This window comes from Saccoglossus kowalevskii, chromosome 1 (genome assembly GCF_978046115.1).
Source record: "Saccoglossus kowalevskii chromosome 1, keSacKowa6.1, whole genome shotgun sequence".
In the NCBI taxonomy this organism is placed as follows: Eukaryota; Metazoa; Hemichordata; class Enteropneusta; family Harrimaniidae; genus Saccoglossus; species Saccoglossus kowalevskii.
In genome coordinates this window covers 1,132,010-1,149,516 of record NC_140641.1, presented here as the reverse complement: position 1 = coordinate 1,149,516, position 17,507 = coordinate 1,132,010, and the positions used below count along the sequence as shown (strand labels likewise).

Sequence of the window (17,507 nt, the reverse complement as noted above, 5' to 3'; positions counted from 1 at the left end):
AGTACAACAAAGAAAGACCTAGTGGAAAATATGACCAAACACATAAATAATTTCGATAACTTGACAGTTCATTGGTAATTTGTTTCTATAATGAGTCTTCGCAGTACACATAACAATACGACGCAACATCAACACCTCATAGTAGGAGTATAATTATAGATATATTGTAATGTATATTGATATTTTTATTTGCCAGTGAATCTTGTAATTTATAAATGTAACTGAATGTATCAGGTGTGATATTTATATCTGGCATTGACTGCACATAGCATTCAATTCATTATGCAATGCATTATACTAGTAGTTTAGACTAAATACTATTTATTTTATAGACATTACGCATATTTTCATAAGGATCATGGGTGAAGTGTGACCTCATAGACACTTTCGGGAAAAAATGAGAAAATATTGTTTTATCTATATTAAACTTCTAAAGCAAGATTTCAAATTAGTTGAAACTCGGATATATATATATATATATATATATATATATATATATATATATATATATATATATATATATATATATATATATATATATATATATATATATATATATATATATATATATATATATATATATATATATATATATATATATATATATATATTTCTCAACGACTAAAATATTTATTTTACCTTTTTGGAAATTTCTTTATTTTTGTGTGTAACTACAACATTATAATCTATAATATTATAGTTATATACGAGTATATATGCACACTGGAAATTTTAACTAATTCTCATTACTATTTAACAATTTGCAAATGAAATTATTTTCACATATGTGGTGATGTCATATTTTCTTATGAAGCTCTTTCATTTGTATCATACGGTTGAAACTTAGTAAACATGTACAATTTGCATAATTGGTCTTACCGTGTACTTTGTACTTCTTACCAGCAGATTGTTCAAATCGATTGAAACTTTATATATGCTTACTCTTTGTATAGACGAATATATGATACGAGTTTATACCTGTATACGAATAACAACTACTTAATTTGCATACTAATCACCCTGCTCATCCTAATTTTGTCAAATGAATTGAAAATAGATACACAGTTCTCATATTTTTCATATCATATTCATGTTTTTTCCCATAAAATGTCGTTGATACATTCCGATAGAAACTTGTATTTCTAAAGATGCAATAAACTAGACTATCCATCAACACGCACACGCGCACAAGCTTGTAATACATACTCGTATTCATACCAACAGGTCATACTAGTAGTTCATACAATACAACATCTTGTTGATACAACATTTACTGTCACTGTTCGTGTTTTATCCGCGAGTTTTCTCTATTTCCCAAATAAAATGAATTTCCTCCGTGACCGTAACTAGGTCAGTATTTCGTTGTTGCCAAGTTAATACCACCGGCAAATGCGCTCCAGTATATAAACGCATTATTATAATGGCGGTGTTTTTAGAGCAGTCTAAGTGGTACGAACAATCACGTGACTGTCTCAATCAGATGACGAGAAGGAATCTGTCTGTCAGTCAGTCACACAGTACAGTCAGCCGGCGATTTGTAATATATGGCCGTATAGCGAAATTGAAGTTGCTATATTTTCGTGCGTACTTACATGCTGTGTTACAAGGATGCCTTCTGCGGATCACTCAGAGACAACGCCGTTGTTGCATTATCGGCTAATGTCTAGAAGCCATAGCGTTCAAAATGTTCAACAACCTCCAAGTCCTCGGCAGCTCCGAGCTTTTTCGGGCGTTTTTATACCCTGTGTATTGTCGATGTTTAGTGTCATATTATTTCTTCGTTTAGGTAAGTATTTATTATTATGCATGTCTTTTATTTGTCTCAAAAAGATACTAAACAACGCACAGTCTCGCGCAATTGAACTCGATTGTGAGTTTGAGTTGTGATGGGAATAGAGGTGGACTCGGAAGTCTGTGTCTTACCTTCTAAAATGGGTGCTGGTGTTCCGAGCTGAAAGCATACACGTTGTTTATACCCACTTCGGATTCGGAATATAGCTGGTACACATATACATAGATCGTATAGTATTTGAATAATAACATGACATCTCCCCCCTTTTCAAAAGTATCATTACTTCAACATAGTAAAATATTTAGCACAGTAAAACTCAGTAACTTTCAACAGTCATTACAGTAAAACTTTCGCAACTATTTGAACACAAACAATAACAGAATAGATCAGTGTCTTATCGATAAAGGAGTTCATATAACTGTTCGAAGATTATATGTCGAGTCTATCTGGTTGCTTTACTGCTCGGCCATATTGAGTACGAATCTCTGCCTTGGGATTCTCGATGGATACTTTGTTTGGAATAACGTGCCGGTTGTCTAATACATCCGTTGGTTTTGTAGACTCGTTAGTGGGTAATACAGGATTGCACGGTGATGCGCTGCTTGGTACAATTTAAATATGTCTTCGGTTGCGTCTCAGAGTGCTTGTGTTATTTTGCACTTTATACAATCGTGGTGTGTCGCATTTATTTACAATCGTTGTAGGTTCACTCCATTGCTTGTCATGTTCTGTTTTAACACGAACAATATCACCTGGCATCAGTTCGGGTAATGGTCATACTGAGTGTCTGCGATCGTAGTAATATTCATATTTGCGTTTAGCGCTTTGGTTGTTCAGCAATACTTGATTTGGATCAATTTCTTTGACTTCAGTGTGTCTATTCAATACTGGCAATGTTGTACGAATTTGTCGGTTTATCATTAATTCAGATGGGCTATACCCTGTAGCTTCAATCTTAGTAGCTCTGTAAGTCATTAAAGCTAGGGATGGGTCTTTCTGTTTCACAATTTGCTTGGCTGTCTGTACAACGCGCTCTATCATTCCATTCGCTTGTGGATATCGCGGGCTGGACGTAATGTGTGTGAATCCAAATATTCTAGCAAAGTTTCTAAATTTGTCAGAAGCGAATTAGGGACCATTGTCGCTGACTAATTCTTACGGTATGCCCCATTGTGCGAATATATTTTTCAATTTGGCAATTACTGCATTGCTCGTCGTTTCCGGCATGCACGCGACTTCTAGGTATCGCGTGTAGTAGTCGATCGTGGCGAGATAAGATTGACCCTCGAACGAAAATAAATCTGTCGCTAGGCGTGTCCATAGTGCTTCCGGGAGTGGCGTTGTCTTTAACGGCTTGTGACGTTGTGCCGATTTCTGTGTTTGGCAATGATTATGTCCCTACCAATGCCAAACCACCACACTCGCGTGTTTGCCCTTTCTTTGCACTTGGCAATTCCTTGGTGACCATGCTGGATATTATTGAGTATGATACCACGCATTTTCTTGGGAATCACTATTTTGTGGTTGTAAATCAATAATCGCTCGGCAACTGACAGATGTGCTTCGACACTGTGCAAGTCTTTTAGTTCTTCGGATATATCCTCTCTGTTTCAGAGATATTTTGGCCATCCATCGACTGTGTACTGTATTGCTTTCTGCATAACGTCATCTTCCTCTACGGCGCGCTTATTTTCTGTCATTCTATCGTATGAAACTAGCCACTGCTTGATAACTTCACACACGTATGAATCTATTTCATGGAATAGTTTCGTTTCTATCGAAACACAGGACTGTACGAGATGACGTGAAAGCGTGTCTGCTACTATAATATGCTTCTCGGGGATGTGTTCTGTGATTGGGTTATATCTCATCATGTGCATTAACAATCTTTGACATCTTAACGGAACAGTATTCAAATCTGATCCGTTTATCAGTGACACTAACGGTTTATGGTCTGTTTGTAGTCGAAAATGCTCAAGTCCGCATAGAAATCTGTCGAATTTCTCACAAGCGTATCTGCGGCAAGACACTTTTTATCTATTTGCGTGTATCTGGTTTTCGTAGGTAATAATGTACGCGAAGCAAAGGCTACCGGCTTCAAGTCTTTGCCATTCTGTTGTAATAAGACCGCTCCCAGTCCATAACTACTCGCGTCAGCTGATACCATTGTTGGCTTGCTGGGGTCGTAGTAAGCAAGAGTTGGCGCACTGGATATTATTAGTCCCCGTTCGGACGAAGTCCGAAAATGGGGACTTATAATTCGGCCTTTGTCTGTCTGTGTGTCCGTGCGTCCATCCTGGACCGATTCCGTTCATTTTTTGCATGTGCACACTCAATCATAAACATCACAATGCGTGTTGAAAATTACACTCTATCATAAACATCACAGGGAGTGTTGAAAATTACACTCTATCATAAACATCACAGGGAGTGTTGAAAATTACACTCTATCATAAACATCACAGGGAGTGTTGAAAATTACACTCTATCATAAACATCACAGGGAGTGTTGAAAATTACACTCAATCATAAACATCACAGGGAGTGTTGAAAATTACACTCTATCATAAACATCACAGGGAGTGTTGAAAATTACCTTCAATCATAAACATCACAGGGAGTGTTGAAAATTACACTCCATCATAAACATCACAGGGAGTGTTGAAAATTACACTCTATCATAAACATCACAGGGAGTGTTGAAAATTACCTTCAATCATAAACATCACAGGGAGTGTTGAAAATTACACTCCATCATAAACATCACAGGGAGTGTTGAAAATTACACTATCATAAACATCACAGGGAGTGTTGAAAATTACACTCTATCATAAACATCACAGGGAGTGTTGAAAATTACACTCTATCATAAACATCACAGGGAGTGTTGAAAATTACACTCAATCATAAACATCACAGGGAGTGTTGAAAATTACACTCTATCATAAACATCACAGGGAGTGTTGAAAATTACACTCTATCATTAACATCACAGGGAGTGTTGAAAATTACACTCTATCATTAACATCACAGGGAGTGTTGAAAATTACCTTCAATCATAAACATCACAGGGAGTGTTGAAAATTACACTCTATCATAAACATCACAGGGAGTGTTGAAAATTACACTCTATCATAAACATCACAGGGAGTGTTGAAAATTACACTCAATCATAAACATCACAGGGAGTGTTGAAAATCACACTTCGTCATAAACATCACAGGAAGTCTCCTACACACAATCTCCACATTAGAATAGAATAGAATAGTGCTTTATTGACACTGTAAAGAAAATATTACATTTAGTTTTTGGTTATGTACATCAATAAAGTTGAAAAATTGAAATGTATATGTTATACAACATTTCTGCATCATTATGTTTACTTGAACATACCATTTTCATATCATCATCATCATCATTTTTACATGTTCACACCATCTACATACAGTGGCCCCTCGCTAAGTCGCGGGTGTTGGGATCCAAGCAAAAACCGCGACTTATCGAGGGCCGCAACTTACCGAGGGACGTCGTGAAAGAGGGAGATCATGCATTGAAAAACATATAAAAAGCACATATAAACCCTCGGTTTAGTTAATTGATGTATCATCACATGTGTCAGGCAGTATTCGAATAAAATCATGATTATGTTTGCTGTAAACATTGCGTTGATTATTTTGTTTGTGTCTGATATTATGTGGACCGCTTGCTGTTGCTTGTGACTTCGACGGTAACAGCTTCCAAAATAAACCAGTTTCATCGCAATTATAAACATGTTCGTCAAAATAACCACCTTCATAGATAATTTCTCTCAGTTTTTCGGGAAAAGTTCCGACAGCGTCAATGTTCCCAGATCGAGCTTCGCCTTGGATTGAGACTGCGTGTGTCGATAGCGTGTCTTTGCCATCGCAAGAACCACCCTGAACTGGCCTTAAATTCAAAGTCGTTGTATGCTTTGCATTGGGTGATGGGACCAGATAGTGGAGTTCCGGCAGACCGTTCTTAAAGAAACGTAAACAGCTTTATCGGTGTCATCATTGTCGGACACTTTCGCTTGTTTTTCTGTTCAGTCCCGCCTCTTGGTCAACTTTGAAAACAAATTTACTTTTCATTTTTTACCCACCCACGAATAGTGGGCTCAACCACGTGCAACCCTTAACTTGGTTTGACACGGTCGATCGCCGTGAGTTTATGGCGTACGAACAGGCTGTATAGCTTTCGCTTTGACATGCTGCTCAATTGAGAAATAGAGATCAGAATTCTATGAATTCAACTCATTGTAGCGAGTTTTTGTAGAGGTATACCAAAATGGGACCGGCCAAGAAGTACGTACGGTCACTACTCGACACCCCTGTTGACACCTTGAGTAAGGCCGCCGTCACCCATTGCGTCTCAGCAATTGACGGACAGTAGGTGTTAAGTTGTCTCTTTAACGGTTAGTTAAAAACACTATGCCACGAAACATTAGTCTTTGTACTTCAAAATTGCTGTCAAAACACAATAGAAATTTTGGGAGCCATCCAAGTACCCGCGACTTAGCCGAATCGCGACTTACCGAGGCGCGACTTAGCGAGGGGCCACTGTATTAGCATGTCCACACCATCTCCATATTAGCATGTCCACACCATCTCCATATTAGCATGTCCACACCATCTCCATATTAGCATGTTCACACCATCTCCATATTAGCATGTCCACACCATCTCCATATTAGCATGTCCACACCATCTCCATATTAGCATGTCCACACCATCTCCATATTAGCATGTCCACACCATCTCCATATTAGCATGTCCACACCATCTCCATATTAGCATGTCTACACCATCTCCATATTAGCGTGTTCACACCATCTCCATATTAGCATGTCCACACCATCTCCATATTAGCATGTCCACACCATCTCCATATGAGCATGTCCACACCATCTCCATATGAGCATGTCCACACCATCTCCATATTAGCGTGTTCACACCATCTCCATATTAGCATCTCCACACCATCTCCATATTAGCATGTCCACACCATCTCCATATTAGCATGTCCACACCATCTCCATATTAGCGTGTTCACACCATCTCCATATTAGCATGTCCACACCATCTCCATATTAGCATGTCCACACCATCTCCATATTAGCATGTCCACACCATCTCCATATTAGCGTGTCCACACCATCTCCATATTAGCATGTCCACACCATCTCCATATTAGCATGTCCACACCATCTCCATATTAGCATGTCCACACCATTTCCATATTAGCATGTCCACACCATCTCCATATTAGCATGTCCACACCATCTCCATATTAGCATGTCCACACCATCTCCATATTAGCATGTCCACACCATCTCCATATTAGCATGTCCACACCATCTCCATATCAACATATTCATACCATTGATAATATCATTGATAATCATGAAATTTACATCATTTGTTGCAGGTTTTGTTGTTGGTAATGCTGGACTCTTAGGTGCTGTGTTAATGTATCTTTTGGCGTATTTCATCGTAGGAATGACAGTTCTGGCTGTTTGTGCTATTTCAACAAATGGTGCTATTGAGGGAGGTGGAGCTTACTGTATCCTTTGGCAGAAACAAACTGCTCTATGCAAGCACTATATGGGGGTTTGAGTTGAAATATGTCATTGATTCAATTATAAATGATTAAATTAGAATAAATGAACACAGTATGGAAGTCAATTGCAGCATGTCATTGACTGTTCAGGTAATTAAATCCCACTTTTATGCACATATAAAATTCAGAATGTGTGACTAAACTGAATACACACATTGCGATTGACTTGTTTTCGTCGGTATGATGTCATCCTGTAAATATGTTCAGTTATGAGCTGATGCATCATACCCCCTAAGGTAGTGAGTAAAATAACAATGGCCTTATTGTTATGAAACCACCTTCACCTTTTCAGTAAACGATAGTCATGATTCTTCAGTATTAAAAGATGTAAGGGTCTAATGCAATGTACATACTAGTATTATTTATCTTGACTTGTATATAGTTATGATTAGTCGTGCTCTTGGTCCTGAATTTGGTGGCAGTATTGGTATTATGTTCTATTTTGCCAATGTTTTCTCGTCTGCACTATATTTACTTGGTCTTACTGAAACTGTAATGGATAACTTTGGACCTGGAGGTAGGTAATGTTTATATTATTCAATACACAAAATAATGCCAAGTCTGCATTTGTTTGCAACACAAGTTCAATAACAGAATCGGGGTGGTTTGGCAATGGCATGAGATGGGATGTGGTGTTTTGGTGATGGGATGCGATGGGATGGTTTGACAATGGGATGGGATGGGGGTTGGGTGGTTTGGTGATGGGAAACGGATGTGGTGTTTTGGTGATGGGATGGTTTGGTGATCGGATGGGATGGGGTGGGGTTGGGTGGTTTGGTGATCGGAGGGGGTGGGGTGGGGTGGGCTTGGTTTGGTGATGGTTGGGTTGGGTTGGGTTGGGGTGGGGTAGGGTTTGTGGTTTGGTGATAGGATTGGATTGGATGATGTGCTTTGGTGATGGGCGGGGGTGGTATGGTAATGGGGTGGTGTGGTTTGGTGATGAGAACAGATGTGGTGTTTTGGTGATGGGATGCGATGGAATGGTTTGGCGATGGGATGGGATGGGGTGGGGTTGTTTGGTTTGGTGATGGGAACGGATGTGGTGTTTTGGTGATGGGATGGTTTGGTGATTGGACAGGATGGGGTGGGGTCGGGTGGTTTGGTGATGGGATGGGGTGGGTGGGCTTGAAGTGGTTTGGTGATGGGCGGGTTGGGTTGGGGTGGGGTGTTGTGGTTTGGGGATGGGATGGGATGGGATTGGATTGGATGAAGTGCTTTGCTGATGGGCGGGTGGTATGGTAATGGGGTGGTGTGGTTTGGGGACGGGATGGGATGGGATGGGATTGGGTGAGGTGGTTTGGTGATCGGATGGGATGGGATGGGATGGGATTGGATGAGATGATTTGGTGATCAGGTCGAATTGGATTGGGTGGGTAGGGTGGTTTGGTGATGGAATGGGTGTGGTTAGTTTGGTGTTGGAATGGGTTGGGTTGGGTTATATCTGTGGTACATCAGTGACCATGAAGTGAGAAGTGTTCCCCTGTCAGAATCTGTATACCAATGACAATACTCCCTATTTCTTTTGACAGAAAATTTGTTATTAAATAGAGCTGACAAGTCAAGAGGCAAATCAATGCTGTTTTCACACTACTTTAACTAAATTCAATGATAAGAATAAAACAGGATCTTGTACTAGAGAAAGTTTATAAATCAACACAATAGTTTCAAACTTGCTTTCCAGATCATAAAGTTTTTTCGATATTTATGATAATACATGTGAAATACTGGAATGGCGTAGAGGTTTATGTCCCATATTTTTTTCTTATGTATACATCATGTAGATTGACCAAAGTTGTAATTGATTCTCTGTGTTTTGAATTATACGACTGCGTTTAATATTTAGTCGCTGTGCAGACGCAGTTTGAAAACTTGTGTCCGTGTGTTCGTGTGTGCGTGCGTGCGTGCTGACCTGTATCTTAGAAATGCCCGGACCAATCACAATCAAACTTCACACATACATTATGCATGTCAATTTGTTTTACGATCTGATTCAAGATGGCCGAACCATCAAAATCAAACTTTTTTCGGCTATTTACAGATGGATTTCGTTCAAAATTGATATATACGTTAGACATTATAGGACCTTGATGCACATCATTTTGTTTTTCAGATAAGATTAAAAATGGCCAACTGGCGCCCATTTTGTTTTAATGAATGTGGTTCTAGTGTCATATCTCTGACTTGCTTTGACTGATTATGTTCAAATTTCAAATATTCATTATAGATCATATCATAGATATACACATATATTGGTTTGACGATCCTATTAAAAATGGCCGAATGGTTGCCATTTTTGTGCAAAACAAATCATCCAAATCAAGCATTTCCCAGCTGTTTACAGATGGATTTTGTTCAAACCTTGTATATACGTTGGGTATTATAGGACCTTGATGCACATCATTTTGTTTTACGATCTGATTCAAGATGGCTGAATGGTGGCCATTTTTGTGCTAAAAAAAACAAGCATTTCTCGGCTGTTTACAGATGGATTTTGTTCAAACTTGGTTTATACATTAGACATTACGGGTTCCTGATGCACGTCATTTTATTTTTCAGATTGGATTCAAAATAGCTGACTGGTGGCCATTTTGTTTTAATGATTCGGCTTCTGAAGCCATATCTCTTAAATGCTGTGACTGAGTATATTCAAATTTTATATATTCATTATACATAATGACATAGATATATTGGTTTGACAATCTGATTCAAAATGGTCAAATGGCAGCCGTTTTTGTGCTAAAAAATCATCAAAAATCAAGCATTTCTGGCATTCCAGAACTGGATCTTGGCGTTTACGAATGGATTTTGTTCAAACTTAGTACATACATTAGAGATTATGGGTTCCTGATGCACATCATTTTATTTTTCAGATCAATTGAAAATGGCCGACTGGTGGCCATTTTGTATGAATGAATGTGCTTCTAGAGCCATAACTCTAATATGCCTTGACTAATTATGTTCATATTTTATATATCCATTTTACATTGTGTTATAGATATATATATATATATATAGTCTAGATGTGGGAGTCGATTATTCCAAAACAAAAGTGCTCAATACAAAGTATATGTAGAGCGAATAAATGCGGTAATAGAGGAATTAAGGTAGAGATGCAGTTTATTCGGCTTGCTTTTTAATTGAGTAATTAGACAATGAAGATGGTATTATATATCCAACATGTTATATATTTTCTGAAAGCTTATTATACAAACTTTGTAAAACTTGTCTTTATTTTAAATATCCAGAATGCGCTTTTGATTTTGGGTCAAAAATATGCTTTTTTGGACAAAAGTGGTTTAAAAAAAATTAGCTTAAAAACTTCAAGTCAGTTTGTGGGTAAAATTACATCAGGAAAATATTCAACCGAAATACCATCAAAGTCAGCTATAGCTGTATGAACAATATAAAAGATACCATTAACAGTAACAACAAACGGCAACTCGTGACTGATAAGTGCCACAATTGATAAAACGAAAGTCAACAAACTATGCAATTGTCAGAAAAAAACGGCATGTCCACTGGATGGAAAGTGTTTGCAGTCCGGTGTGATATACCAAGCGGAAGTTACGCGCTTAGACAAACAAACTAGCGAAACGTACGTCGGTCTCACTGGAAATGAATTCAAAACAAGGTACAGAAACCACACTGTCTCATTTCGTAATCAGGCCTCTAGAAATGCGACAGAACTAAGTAAACATGTTTGGTCACTCAAAGAAAAAAATATTGAGCACAGAATAACATGGAAAATTCTTGCTCGTGGTAGCCCGTACAGTAGCTCCAGCAAACGATGCATTCTATGTTTGAAGGAAAAATTTATAATAATTTTTAGACCTCACCACTCCACACTAAACAAAAGAAATGAACTCGTATCATCATGCCGACACAGATCAAAAGCCTTATTATGTAACACTTAAACCTGTATGTTTTTTATTTTTAATTAATATGTTAATTTGCGAAGTATATGTATGCTCGTTGGTGCAGTGAATTAAACATAAAGCTCCTGATGAGTGAGGTACTTGTACCTTACGAAACAGTGCTGTCGAGTTTCAATATTCATGTAGTTGTGTATTAATTCCTTTATTACCGCATATACCGGTATATAAATATAGATGTATTCAAAATGACCTACTGGTGGCCATTTTGTTTTAATTAATGCTGTTCCAGAGCAATATTTCTCAATATGGACAAGTACTCGTTGACGATCAGATACAAGATGTCAATTATTACTATCTTATACTAAAATATGTTTGGATATTTAGAGTATGGTACTAACAAATTTCCACTCCCGGTCCGGTTAGACTTAAAATACACCACGAATATACACTTTTGAGGTATAATTTTTGGTATGTGTTGGTTCTTGGATATTTCAGCGTCGTCATCCTGTACTTCATTTAGTAATTCAAACTTTCCAGAGTTTTGTGATTTCAATATCGAAAAACCCCTTGGCTTCATTATTTGCTGGGGGACTGTCGCTTAGGTACATGCTCTGTAACTTGCAGTGCATGAATCTAAAAACGTTAGGTAATCAAATTCACAGGAAGTTGACAATCCCTAATATTGCTAAATCACCAGTTGTGAACTTTATCAGGATTCCCGTATGAAGTTACACATCATTCTAGCAAGGAAAAACCTGTTGTGCAGGTTATATAATAAAATATGAAATAATTAATATTTAATTTTTGTTAGTATATCTTTATTTATTAAAATATGTACACATTATATCTAATTGCAAGTTTATAAAATTATAAACAAATATTTTCGTAAATAACACTGACCGCGAAATACGCCTTTGAGAAGTGTTACTGCTGGAACGCCACTCACCGCGAAGCTACATGTACTAGTTTTAATGTTAAAAAATCATCGTAATCAAGCATCATCTTCTGGATCCATACTTCTGACATGTTTATGTTCCAACTATATTACTATAAACAAAACTATATATCTTAAATTTGATAACTAACAGGGACTGTGCCATACATGACTTGTTCAAATGAGTATCTTGAAGTAAGAAATTTGTTCACTGTCCTTACTCTATTGTATTATCATGTACATGTTCTGTGGTTAATGTGTCCAAACTCCTGTTTTCTCATCAGTCCTCTGTTTCTTTCTAAAAGTGTGCTCTGCACTTTGCATCCGCTTTTTGTGTTTTTCACACTTCTTACATACCTCCACGAAGGAAACATTTTCAGACTTAACCTTGTTGGCAATAAAATGTAATAATGCAAATATGACTTGACCTATCACCACATGTGACTTCTGTATTATCTAGGGGCTGTCTATATAGTGTGAAAATTTCAAATCCAATGGTCATGAAAGAACCAAAACACAGATAAAGAAATTACCATTTATTTCTACCAATCTATGTTAGATTACTTTGTGTAAAATTAAGGCAAATAGACAGAATCAATTGCGTATATCTTAGTGTTTTGATATATTGTTAAATCACTTTTCCATAAATTTGTTTGTGTTAGAGCTCTAAATTGTTGGCATTATCACCATACACAGATATGAACATACTGATACACTTCTCATTAATTTTATAACATTATATATTATAGGATTTATGTTACCAGAAGGATCAAGTGGATTACCTTCCAATAGATGGTGGATTTTTCTGTACTCCTCAATACTGCTTTTTTTGGCATTTATTGTGTGTATGGTTGGAGCACAGATGTTTGCACGTACTGTGCTTATAATATTCATGACTGTCATCGTGGGATTGATATCTGTACTTCTCAGTTTTTTCATTGTGGATGGACCTAAAAATATTCCATATGCACATGGTGACCATAATCCATTTGATAATGCTACAGCAGTCTACTTTGGACTCCAAAAAGAAAGTTTTTATGATAATTTTTGGAGTAAGTATAGTTTGACATCATTTCATCAATCAAATCTTTGGTCATGGCTTGTCCTTTGCCCCAAATTCAGAATAATCTTTACTTTAGAATAACCGCAACCCTGCATGTGAGAAGGTTGAGTATTTACGGATGCCTGGACAAGGCATTCTAACCAATCAGTTATCATATTTTTCGGACAAGCTGATAATCAATTTGGCATCCAAAAACTTCTTGACAAAAACATCTAGAAGTCTGAAAGAATGAATTCTCTTCTTATATTTAAGTTTTACGTTTTATAATGGAAGCCTGTGTGTGTGTATTTGTGTGTACTGTATGTATGGATGTATGTTCATACATGAGTGCACATGTCTCCCACACAAGCTCCTGAGAAATTGTTGGATTTTGACTACCTGCAAGCAAAGTGAAGGGATAATTTTGTACTGACGCTTTTATAAGGTGACGCTGTTTTATTTGGTGAATTTGTTTTTACTTTAAAGTGTAAAATACATATTTCACGTTCATTTTTATTTTTGAGTTCGTCCAGACTGGACCAGCAGCAAGCCAAGATGGCTGCTGCCATGACGAGTCTACCACATCTGTTTAGTGGACTGACACCTAAGCATGGTATTCAGTGTGACTCTGTGGAGGGTATTAGTATTGAGATGTACGTGCAAAAATTTCAAGTGTGGTTGAGCCACAGAACATTTTAGCGGCATCCCAGAGCTGTTCTTGTTTTCCTGAAAAATGTAACTGATGTTGAAAGGATTTGTGCTGTTGGCCACATCGCTATTGGTGAATCAAATATTTCCATACAGCCGTTGGTCAAACCCGCTACCGGTACTAAAGTTATAATATCTGGGGTTCCCCCTTTTGTTTCAAACAATGTGTTGCATACAGAACTATTGAAATATGGACGTATTGTCAGTACGATTAGTTTAATACCACTGGGATGTAAAAACCCCATGCTTAAACACATTAATTCATTTTGTAGGCAAGTTTACATGCATATTGATGTACACTAAGATCGTTTGTATCGCATTTATCTCTCCATGGATGAAATTACATGTCATAGATACCACCAGAAAGGCCATATACAAAGAAACTGTTTTGAAAATATTGCCACTGTATCTAATGATAAACCACAAGATAAAGTTGTTTCCACACAGATTGAGCACAACAACCGACATAATGACAAAAATGATGTGCCTGATCATACCGGTGATCAAAACAAAGTCACTTGTACTGATTATCCTGATGAGGAAAATTGTGCGATCGTAGTGTCTAAATCTATTACTATTACTATTACTACTCCTACATTTCAACATGATGAAAGTGATTGTATGGATACTACTACTGCTGTAGCAGAAAACAGTACTCAATACGATCCTGAAAATAAAACCGTGGAACTTGGAGACCTTGCTGCCACGCGTAATTTAAATGAAAAAGAATCTGTTGATCATACCACGGCTGCTGAGAACAATGAAAGTAATACAACTGATGACTTGATTAACTCAAACGACACCGCCACGCTCGTCAAATCTCTATCTGAAGAAACGTTTCAATTTTCATGACCTCGTATACCATTCGTATAAACATTCAGTAACTTTAAAATTCCATGATGTACTGGATACGAACAACAAAAGGATACATCACTGCTAGTGATATATGAACGTGGATCGATAGATTTCAATGGAACTTGGTACATAGTTGCCCTGGAACAATGCATAGAGCTGATTAGTTTTTGGTGGAAATCTGTGCATATTAATTACAAAATTTGCATAATGATTCATAAATTTTCCACTGGTTTCAAAAACTGATGGTTGGGTTGTCCGGCATCACTAAGTAACCCAACAGACAGAATAATGAAAGCATGTTATACAATGCTGCCAAATTAGATCTGTGCTTCACAATCAAATGCTATCGAAAATCAGCCTGGGGGTCAATATTAATGATTGTGAAGCAGAATGCAAAAATTGTTGACATGTGTGGTGAGTAAACTGGCACTAAGCTGACATGTGTGGCGAGTAAACTTGCACTATGCTGACATGTGTGGCAAGTAAACTGGCACTAAGCTGACATGTGTGGTGAGTAAACTTGCACTATGCTGACATGTGTGGCGAGTAAACTGGCACTAAGCTGACATGTGTGGTGAGTCAACTTGCACTAAGCTGACATGTGTGGCGAGTAAACTTGCACTATGCTGACATGTGTGGCGAGTAAACTTGCACTATGCTGACATGTGTGGCGAGTAAACTAGCACTATGCTGACATGTGTGGTGAGTAAACTTGCACTATGCTGACATGTGTGGCGAGTAAACTTGCACTATGCTGACATGTGTGACATGTACGTAAACTTGCACTATGCTGACATGTGTGGCGAGTAAACTTGCACTATGCTGACATGTATGGCGAGTAAACTTGCACTATGCTGACATGTGTGGCGAGTAAACTTGCACTATGCTGACATGTGTGGCGAGTAAACTTGCACTAAGCTGACATGTGTGGTGAGTAAACTTGCACTATGCTGACATGTGTGGCGAGTAAACTAGCACTATGCTGACATGTGTGGCGAGTAAACTAGCACTATGCTGACATGTGTGGTGAGTAAACTTGCACTATGCTGACATGTGTGGTGAGTAAACTTGCACTATGCTGACATGTATGGTGAGTAAACTTGCACTATGCTGACATGTGTGGTGAGTAAACTTGCACTATGCTGACATGTGTGGTGAGTAAACTTGCACTATGCTGACATGTGTGGCGAGTAAACTAGCACTATGCTGACATGTGTGGCGAGTAAACTAGCACTATGCTGACATGTATGGTGAGTAAACTTGCACTATGCTGACATGTATGGTGAGTAACTTGCACTATGCTGACATGTGTGGTGAGTAAACTTGCACTATGCTGACATGTATGGTGAGTAAACTTGCACTATGCTGACATGTGTGGCGAGTAAACTAGCACTATGCTGACATGTGTGGTGAGTAAACTTGCACTATGCTGACATGTGTGGCGAGTAAACTAGCACTATGCTGACATGTGTGGCTAGTAAACTAGCACTATGCTGACATGTGTGGCGAGTAAACTTGCACTGTGCTGACGTGTGGCGAGTAAACGTGCACTATGCTGACATGTGTGGCGAGTAAACTTGCACTATGCTGACGTGTGGCGAGTAAACTTGCACTATGCTGACGTGTGGCGAGTAAACTTGCACTATGTTGACATGTGTGTCGAGTAAACTAGCACTATGCTGACATGTGTGGCGAGTAAACTTGCACTATGCTGACATGTGTGGCGAGTAAACTAGCACTATGCTGACATGTGTGGTGAGTAAACTTGCACTATGCTGACATGTGTGGTGAGTAAACTTGCACTATGCTGACATGTGTGGTGAGTAAACTTGCACTATGCTGACATGTGTGGTGAGTAAACTAGCACTATGCTGACATGTGTGGTGAGTAAACTTGCACTATGCTGACATGTATGGCGAGTAAACTTGCGCTATGCTGACATGTGTGGTGAGTAAACTATATCACAATGCTGACATGTGTGGTGACAAAATGTGCAAATGAAAATTTTAGTTGACAATGTGACAGATTAAGAGGAATATATCTTTTTTTGAGGGAAAATTAAATTGCGAAATTAGTATGAATAATATATATAGCCAGTGTTTTGTATATTTTGTATTTGATAGTATATTTGTTGTTTATCTAGGTGACTATACAGTTGATTATACTACTGGGGTGGAGATGACATTTACTTCTGTGTTCGCAGTTTTTTTTAATGGTGTAACTGGTATTATGGCAGGTGCAAATATGTCTGGTAAGTGTAGTTTTACAGGTATTATGGCAGATGCTGATATACTGGTGCACTGTTGGAATACAGCCTAGACTATACTGTATGTAGTCATTCAGGCCTGTATTCTGCACTGAAAACTGTTGGAATACAGCCTAGACTATACTGTATGTAGTCATTCAGGCCTGTATTCTGCACTGAGAACTGTAGGAATACAGCCTAGACTATACTGTATGTAGTCATTCAGGCCTGTATTCTGTACTGAGAACTGTAGGAATACAGCCCAGACTATACTGTATGTCGTCATTCAGGCATGTATTCTATACTGAGAACTGTAGGAATACAGCCCAGACTATACTATACTAGATGTAGTCATTCAGGCCTGTATTCTGTACTGAGAACTGTAGGAATACAGCCTCGACTATGCTATACTCTATGTA

At 38.0% G+C, this 17,507-nt stretch overlaps 1 protein-coding gene across 1 annotated transcript in view; it reads left to right on the top strand.

The window, feature by feature from the left end:
• The first annotated feature begins 1,491 nt into the window (after positions 1-1,491).
• LOC100368133 (solute carrier family 12 member 9-like) overlaps positions 1,492-17,507 on the top strand; it is a 29,247-nt gene continuing 13,231 nt past the window's right edge. Inside the window, exons 1-5 of the mRNA XM_085498258.1 lie at positions 1,492-1,786; positions 7,238-7,372; positions 7,812-7,946; positions 12,988-13,290; positions 16,987-17,094. Coding sequence (XP_085354384.1) covers positions 1,609-1,786; positions 7,238-7,372; positions 7,812-7,946; positions 12,988-13,290; positions 16,987-17,094 — 859 coding nt within the window. The 5' untranslated portion in view covers positions 1,492-1,608. The remainder of the gene's footprint in view (positions 1,787-7,237; positions 7,373-7,811; positions 7,947-12,987; positions 13,291-16,986; positions 17,095-17,507) is intronic.